Below are 8,734 nucleotides of genomic sequence, written 5' to 3'. Positions count from 1 at the left end.
TATTTTCTCAAAATTACCAACTGTCTCATAGAAAAATTGTGTATTACCAAATCAGTTATTCCACATATATAAAAATGCCACTAACTCCTCATGCTTTTGGAGTTTATCCATGCAGATCTTTAATTTAGCTAGACTACTTTGACCTCAGGACAGGGATAAAAGAGAATTTATGGCTTAATGAAGCAGGCAGGGGTAAGTTCCCCTAACAGACTTTAAAACATATTACAAAGCGAGGATTATCAAGACCATGGACAAATTTTTCGAAGAACAAACATATGCATAAGAAGTGAGAAAGTCCAGGAAACAAATTTTCTATCACTAAAGGAAAAAAATCTATATGGTAACCAGAAGCAACAAAATGATGGGGAAAAACAGTTTGCCTTTTAATTAATGTTTGGGGGAATCCAATGTACCACTTTGGAAAAGAACTAACTTCAGATTACATCCCAATCTATGGTCCATTTTAAATGAATCAAGCTGCAGAAATTAACAGAAAATTGGAAGATAAGCTCATCTATTTAGCCAGCAGAGAAAATCTAAACATACAACTTTTGACAAAACAGAGGCTATCAAGAATAAGATGAGAGGAAATCAGCTGGAAAAACTGTTTATACAATTAGATGGAATGAAAAAAAAAAAGAGTAAAGTAACATTAGTATAAATTCCAACCTAACTAGTTATGAAGGTTATTAAAGAAAACTAAAAGCTCAATAATGTACCCCAATTACTCAGCCATGGTCATTCCAGTCGGCAGAGCTGTGGAAGAATCAGGATGATTTACACTCCACAGAGGAGGTGGTAAATTGGTGTACTCTTTCTAGACCACAGGCTAGAACTACTCATTCATTTCTTCTTTGATTCATTGAAAGAGTTTGCTGAATGTCCACTCTGTGCCTGGCCCTGTGCTAGATCCTGGGATTCAGAATTGGACGAGGCCCAGTCCCTGACTCATGGTCTAGTATGAAAAGCTCTGTGACCGAGAGATGGGTGAACACAGTATTAGCCCAGAAGAAAGACACTCAACACGCCTGGAAGAGCAGGAGGGCTTCTTAGAAAGGAATCTTAAAGGGTGAATGGAGCTTGCCAGGTGGACAAAGGAAAGGCATCCTCAAAAAGGGACCAGCCTGTGCAAAGACACAGAGGTGGGATATCGCATACCTCATTCAGAAATCTGCTAGTGGTTTGGTGTTAGCCTAAGTCAAGAGGGGCTTCGTGTGAGTGGAGAAGAAGAGGCAGGCAGAGGCCAGACCACAAAGGGCCCTTTGGAATAAGGAGCATGACTCTACCCTCAGTACAATGAGAACTCAGCAAGAGCAATTAAACTAGGGAGTAGCATGATTAAATGTGCACCTGAAAAAGATCCATCTACATACATAAGAACTATCCAACTAGTTCTGTTTGTCTGAGGGTATCTAGTCAATGGAAATAACCCAAAAGAAAATAAAAGCCATTTGTCTGAAGATGTTTCCAGCAGTACTGTTTACCATAATAACAAAATGGCCAAAGTCCAAGTGGCCACCTCCAGACAAATGAGGCATGACCCACAACTTCAAGGTGCTCCCATGGGAAAGAGAGATGAATAAGCATATTGATAGTATAAGGGAGACAATGCTGGAGAAAGAAGAAGGGCTATAGGGGTTTAGTGATAAGAAAACTCAGCTGGAAAGATCCAGGGAAGGTCCCCTGGAAGAGGTTTCATTTAGCTGCTAGGTAGGATTAGACCTTAAAAAGAAAGGGAGGGTGAGAAAGTGTGCTCTAGACAGGAGAGTTAGTTGATATCTTGTGCAAAGTCAAGGAACTGCAAAATCCCAACTATACGTAGGGAGCTATAAATGGTTCAGTGTGCCAGGGGTTTTCAGCCTTCGCTCTGCTGTAAAACACACAAGTGGAACTTGATGCTACTACAGGCATTCCCAACTTCAGATGAACCAAAAAAAAAAAAAAATCAGCTAGTAAATAAAACACTACAATCATTTATATTTGTCGCAAATCCTATGGCATGTAAGCAACAGTAGCTCATTACAGGCCAGAGCACAGGTAAGGGAGGCCATGATGCAAAATCTCAAATGAGACTCTTACTTCTTTCTCACTCAGGAAAGCACATAAGACTGCCAGTGAGCAAGAGCGATTAGAGGGAAAATCTGAACCTGCTCTGATTAGTTTTCAGAATTTCCCTCAAAGGCCTATAAATAGCCAATAAGCACATGAAAAGATGCTCAACATCATTAATCATTAGGGAAATGCAAATCCAAACTACAATAAGACACCACTTTACACCCATTAAGATGGCGATAATTTAAAAATTTCAAGTGTTGACAAGAATGTGGAAAAATCAGAACCTTTGTACACTGCTGGTGGGAATGTAAAACAGCACAGTCACTGTGGAAAATAGTTTGGGAGTTCCTCCAAAACTCAAGCATGAAATTACCTTATGACCCAGCAATTCCACTTCTAGCTATATACCCAAAATAACTGATAACAAGTACTCAAACAAATCCTTGTATACAAATGTTCTTAATCACATTATTTATAATAGCCAAAAAGTAGAAACAACCTAAATGTCCCCATTAGTGGAAGAAAGGACAGATCAATTGTGGTAGATCCATATAATGGAATATTACTCAGCCATAAAAAGAAATGAAGCACTGATCCATGCTACAACATGGACGAACCCCAAAAACATTACGCTAAGTGAAAAAAGCCAGACACAAAAGGTCACATATTATATGATTCCATTTACATGGAATATCCAGAATAGGCAAATCCATGGAGACAAAAAGCAGTTTAGTGGTTGCCAGGGTTTGGTGAGGGACGAATGAAGGAAATAGAAGGTGAATGCTTAATAGAATTAGGGTTTTCTTTTAGAACAATGAAAATGTTTTAGAACTAGATAGAGATTATGGCTGTGCAATACTGTAAATGTACTAAATGCCACTGAAATTATACACAAGAAAATGGCCAGTTTTATGTTATATGAACTTTACCTCAATAACAAAATTAAAGCAGGACATCCAAATATCCAATAAACATATGAAAAGGTGATCAAGTTAATAATCAAGAAAATATAAATTAAGACTACAGTAAGATTCTAATAGCTACCCATTGGAAAGGCTGAAATTAAGCTCAGTGACAAAACCAAGTGCTGGTGAGGATGCCAAGATATGGGGACTCTCATACCAGGTCATGACCATGTACCTTAGAACAACCATGGTGGAAGATATGCTGGCACTGCACACTCAGTTGGAGGATTTGCATACCTTGTTACCCAGTACTCCACTCCTGGACACAGAACCAACAGAAGTATGTGCACATGTGCACTGGGAGTCATATACATGAATGTTCACAGACATACTTATATTAACCCAAAATGGAAAAAACCAAATGTAACTGAAGAAAAAATAGATAAATAATGTGCAGTACATTAACATAGCGGAATATTACATAGCAATGAAGATGGAGTAACTACAGCTGCATGCAATAGCCTAAGTGAATCTCGAAACAATATTCAGTGAAAGAAGCCAGACACCAAAGAAGACATTCTACATGTATAAAGTTCAAAAGCAAGTAAAATGGAACTTCAGAACCTGGGGATATATGCTTAGGTACTAAAGTTATTTTTTAAAGTGAGGAAGTGATCATTATGAAAGCTAAGTTGATAGGTTCCTCTGAGGAGAGGGAGGCAATAGCACAGCAAAAAAGCACACGGGAGCTTCTGGGGGCTTTGCTATTTCTTAACCTGGGTTACATGGATGTTTGCACTTTGAGAAATCTTTGGTCTGTACTTTTTCTATGCACTTTTCTGAATGGATGTTACAATTCATAATCAAATAGTTTAAAGAAAAGTCAATAATTTGCATGTGTTAGCATTTTACTACCAGGAACAAATTACTTGTGACATCACCATCCCCACAACAACCTCCTTAACCTTACTACTCAGCCACACCCATTAGGGGCTGAGAAGTCTTGGGACTTTGGGTCTCGGTTTCCTCATCTGAAGCACAGAGATAATAACCATCCCAGTTCCCACCTCCTGGAGTGATTGCGAGGACTGGATGAATGAAACATGAGCGTGCTCACACCTCTGCCTGAACATATGAAGTGGTTTAGGAATGTAAGCCTTACTAAACTGAATACAAAATTTGGTTTGCAAGAGGAGCAGTTCACATTCTAGGAAGATTCTCTTCAGAGCCCCAAAAGGATAGTAAATACTCATCAGTTGCAAATGGTTCTTCTGAGACCCTTTCTAGCTCCAGAGGGTTTCTTGGCATTCCTGTTTTACGTTATGGATGTGAATAGGACTTCTTCTGTGTTAAAAACCACAGCTCTCACCTGACATCAAGGGATCCAGCCTACAAGTGCAGGAGGAAAGAAACACCAGAGTGTGTCTCCTCAGAACCTTCTTCCCTTTGGGGATAAGAGCAGCAGCAAAGCTCACAGAAGACCACAGAACCTGAAGCTGCCTTCTGCTGCTGAGTTGGCAGTACCTTATATCACATGCAAAATTGCAACGTTCTACATGGGCCATGGTGCTGAGAAGCCAAAACTGTGCTCCTGCTGCCCTTTGATTTGCAAAAAATGCCAGACTGGACGCTCTGGCAGGAAAAGCTGTCATCGTTTTTTGGGTCTCGCTCCCAAGGAAATAATGGTTTAGGCTGTCCCAGGCTTCTTCCCGCACACGAAGAGTTAACCAAGGCCACCCACTCAATCCCCAGTTTCCTTCAGGGGGACAGAAGTTGCTCCCCCCTCCCCCAACACCTCTACTGAGGCTATGTACTAATCTCCTAAATCCAAAAGGGGTCAGAGACTACAGTTTGGAGAGCGTAGTTCTCCTGCAAAACTGCATGAAGAAAGGATTGAACAAGGCAGAACTGGAGCCTGGAGATCTGGGCTTAAGTCCTGCCTTTTGAACTGGCCACTTCCTAAGCCTCTCTCATCCTCAGTGCCTTCTTCTGCAGAAATGCCTGCGTTGCTTTCTAACATAGCGATTGCAAGGATCAAGCCATAATGTCTATCAATTATTTTGTGCCTAATATGTGCCTGTGTGTGGAAAGCATATTATTTCTAATATCTCTCTTAATCTTCACAGCATCCCTAGAAGGGAAGGTGATCTAATTATTTCCTTTTTTCAAATGAGAAAACAGGCACAAGGTCATCTGTCCCATGCACAATTCAAACCCACGTAGCCTTACACATCTTAACCGAAATCTATTTTAACTAAGAGGCACTATTCATACAACCATCTCTGAGTCCTGGTGGGAAAGTGAAGTTCAGGAACGGAAGGTACCAGATGCCTGGCTCCCAGCCCATAGCTCTTCCCATCACCTATGGCGCCACTGCCCCATGGATGTGACTCTCTAGGTAACAGCGCTAAGTTTGGCATCAGAGCAATTCATCCCGTTCTCTCTCGCGCGGCAAAAGCACCAGGTGTCTCTGCTGGCGGTCATGCTTCTGCACCTGTGTACAGGAAGGGCACCGGACCTGCCCTTACAATGTGCAAGGCAGCACGCACGACCTGAGCCGGGCGCTGGATGAGCGGGAGCTAACTAACTGTCCCCGCGGAGCCGCTGGTGCTGTCACTGCGCTTCCAAAGTCCCTCTCTGCCCGTGATTGGATGGACCGCGCCTAGCTCAGACACCTTGGGTGCTCAGACACCTTGGGTGCCCAGACAGCGCTCCACTAGCCCCAGCTGCCCAGGGACTCCCATTCACCCCCCCGCACGGCCCGTGAAAGCCGCGGGAGGACCGCCAGTGCGCACTGAGCGGCGAGGACTCCCTTTTATGTCCAGGAATGAAGCGCGCACCGCAGCCGCACCCGCCGCCAAAACCGACTTCCCCAGGGCGCTTACCTGTCGCGGCGCGGGATCGGGTGGCAGCGGCGAGAAGCGCAGAGACCCAAAGCAGCCACGGCAAGCGCCAGCCCTGCACGTTCCTCCTGCAAGAAGTGGCCGAGGGAGAGAAGGTGAGGCGGGCGAGAGGGACCGAGGGGGCCGGGGCGCGGGGACGCGGGTCCTACCTTGGCGCCATCTCGCGGGTCTGTGGAGCCCCGAAGGCGCGGAGCGGCTGAGCTCCACCGAGGCGAAGGGGCGCTGCGCTGCGCTGCTCGCCCTTCCTGCAGGGAACAAAGGCGGCGCTGGGCAGCGGCCTCGGCGGGCAGGCTCCCGGCTTTCGGCCCGCGCCCTGAGTCACCCGCGCTCTGAAACCCGACTCCGCCGCGCCCTGCGCACCCCCGCGCGCTGCGCCGCGCCCCACCTCGGGCAGCGGCGGCGCACTCCCCCCACCTCCGGGATTTCCCCACGCCCCTTTTCCCCTCGACGGATGCGCGCTCCCTGGCCATCCGAGCGGCCTTATGTAACCTTCTAGAGAAATCCGGCGTCCGCGCTAGTCTGGGAAAGTGAACGTGGCTCCCTCCCGCCCTCACGTCTGTCCCTGTCCGGGCTGCCCCGTGGACAAAAGCACTTTCCATTCCCAGGCCAATGGAATCTTCTCAAAGGCCCAGGGAGGCTGGAATCATTGTGATTTCCCTAAATAACGGAGGAAACTGAGGCTCAGAGAGGTGGCGCCAATATCCCAAGGTCACACAGCTGGACTGGGCTCCTGCCTGCTGTGCCCTGCCAACCATGTTTGACCCAGGAACCCACTTGAATGCCCCAAGGTGGCCTCATTTGGGCGGTATAAGTTGTACATATAACTAAATGCAGCTGAGATTATCCTGATAAAAATTGTAAATGTATCTAATATTCCAGAGGTTTCTTCTCTATATCTTGCCTGCACCCCCGACCCCCCGCTCCAAGTGTAACCTCCAGGAGGGCAAGGATGTATATTTGTTTTGTTTTCTGCCTTAAATCGTGCCTGGTAGTAGGAGATGCCAATACATTGGCTGAATCAAGGGACACAGTCTTAAATAAGACATCACTCCAGGCACTGTGATGAGATCTGAGAGAAGTGAACCAGTCTCAGCCTCTCAAAGCCCTCTGTGGTGTGTGGCCGAGAAAGAGAGGGCACAGAGCAGACTGTCCCACTTGTAGGGACAAAGCTTAGCACAAGGCCTGGCACTGGCAAAACCCTCAAATGATGGCCTTTTATTACTATGATTACCACCAGGCACAGTAGTGTAAGATCTTTGAGGGAGAGTAGGCACCACTGAGGTCAGTTGAGATCTGGATGGCTCTGAATCAGCCCAGCCTCAGGGACCTTTCTTCCTGATGCACTAAGTAGCCAGCTGGTTTTCACTGGGTACCCCTTCGGAGAGGGAGAGTCACCACCTGCCAAGTGAAGGTAATTTGAGTTAGCTTCGCAGAGGAGATGGGATGGGCATGAAGAGGATAGCTAACGTTTTTTGAGTGCTGATTATGTCCCGGGCCCTGTGCTAGATGCTTTGCATATGTTATCTCAATCCCCACAATGGCCCTGGAAAAGTGGTACTGCAATGATGCTCATTTCATAGATGAGGAAGCTAAGGTTTAAAATGTGCCCCAGCTAGTGCATGACAGGTGTCAACATCCATGCTCTTCACCACTCAGTTATACTACCTGTCCATGAACAAGAGGATTAGATTCTCTCTCTACCCGCAAGAACAAAATTGCACTGGAGACACAGGACACTCAGGCATGAAAGGGTTAATGTCAGCCCAGGCAGTAAGGGCTGGAAAAGAGCTCTAGCTCGGGGGTCAGGAGCCTGGGTTCCAGTCTAGTTCTGGCCTTGGCTGCAGAATGAAGTTGGGCAAATCCTGCCTTTGTCTATTTTTTTATTTCTTCATAATGGACATAATGATCCTGACGTGGCTGGTGGCTGTGAGTCTCTATGAGATAATTTATATGCCACAACTCTCTGTCACCTATAAAGTGCTGTGCCCATGTACGGGGTCGGGTCTGGGATTAATGCAAGAAATCTTCCAGAAAAGGAAGAAATCAGCATGGCCTGGAGAAGGCAAGAGAGGTTCAAGATGGGAGTAGAGTTAACCCAGGCTCTGGGGTCTGCTGAGGATTGTGGGCAGGGGTGGGGGGTGGGGGTGGTGGAATGTAGGGGTAGAGGAAGGCAATACTCATAGGGACACATACCCAAGTAATAAATGGATAAGAAGTCCTTGGGCTAGAGGGGAGACCAGCGGGCAGGGTGGTGCCAGAGTGCTAAGACCTTGAAAGGCAGGCTAATTGATGGGTGTGCACGTGGCTATGAAGGCCATGTGAAATCATTGGTGTTCCCAGAGCATTTTAGAATCCCAGAGCATTTACTATGGGCAGGGTCCTGAGAACCGGATCCAATCATCTCCCTTCTGTCTCCATTTTATTATTGGAGAAATGGAGGTCCAAAGAGAACATGCAGTTTACCAAGTCACTGACCCGGTGAGTGACAGATTGACAAGTCCCAGAGCCAGGAAGGGAGATGCATAAGAGGAGGGAATGGGCAAGGTCTTCAGATGTTGCAGAGTTCATATAGAGTCAGAAAATCCTCAAGGTGATCAATTCCTGGTCAGCAGAGAGACAGACTCCTTAACAAACAGATCTTTGATGAGGTAGGAATTATGAGCTTGGGTTCTGGGTGTCACGCTGCCTTGGTGAATCCTGGCTCTGTTACTTATGAGCTATATGAAATGTGAGCAAATCTGTAAAATAAGGATGACAATGGTTCCTTCCTTCTAGGCTGTCGGGAGGATGCAAGGTGTTGCTGAGATATAAAACACTTATCAGAGTGTCTGGCGCAAGACAGAGCTCACTGGTTATTAGCTTCTGTTATTG

The 8,734-nt window shown here is 46.0% G+C and overlaps 1 protein-coding gene across 1 annotated transcript in view; it reads right to left on the bottom strand.

The window, feature by feature from the left end:
* Positions 1-6,195, bottom strand: part of COL15A1 (collagen type XV alpha 1 chain) — a 161,775-nt gene extending 155,580 nt beyond the window's left edge. The window contains exons 1-2 of the mRNA XM_023534235.1: positions 6,013-6,195; positions 5,846-5,931 (exon numbers count right to left, since the gene is read on the bottom strand). Of these exons, the coding sequence (XP_023390003.1) occupies positions 5,846-5,931; positions 6,013-6,023 (97 nt within the window). The 5' untranslated portion in view covers positions 6,024-6,195. The remainder of the gene's footprint in view (positions 1-5,845; positions 5,932-6,012) is intronic.
* Positions 6,196-8,734: the final 2,539 nt, after the last annotated feature.

The sequence above is a fragment of the Pteropus vampyrus genome, unplaced genomic scaffold (assembly GCF_000151845.1).
Source record: "Pteropus vampyrus isolate Shadow unplaced genomic scaffold, Pvam_2.0 Scaffold123, whole genome shotgun sequence".
Lineage (NCBI taxonomy): Eukaryota > Metazoa > Chordata > Mammalia > Chiroptera > Pteropodidae > Pteropus > Pteropus vampyrus.
Note: the sequence above shows the minus strand (reverse complement) of the source record. Positions and strands in the feature narration are given on the sequence as shown.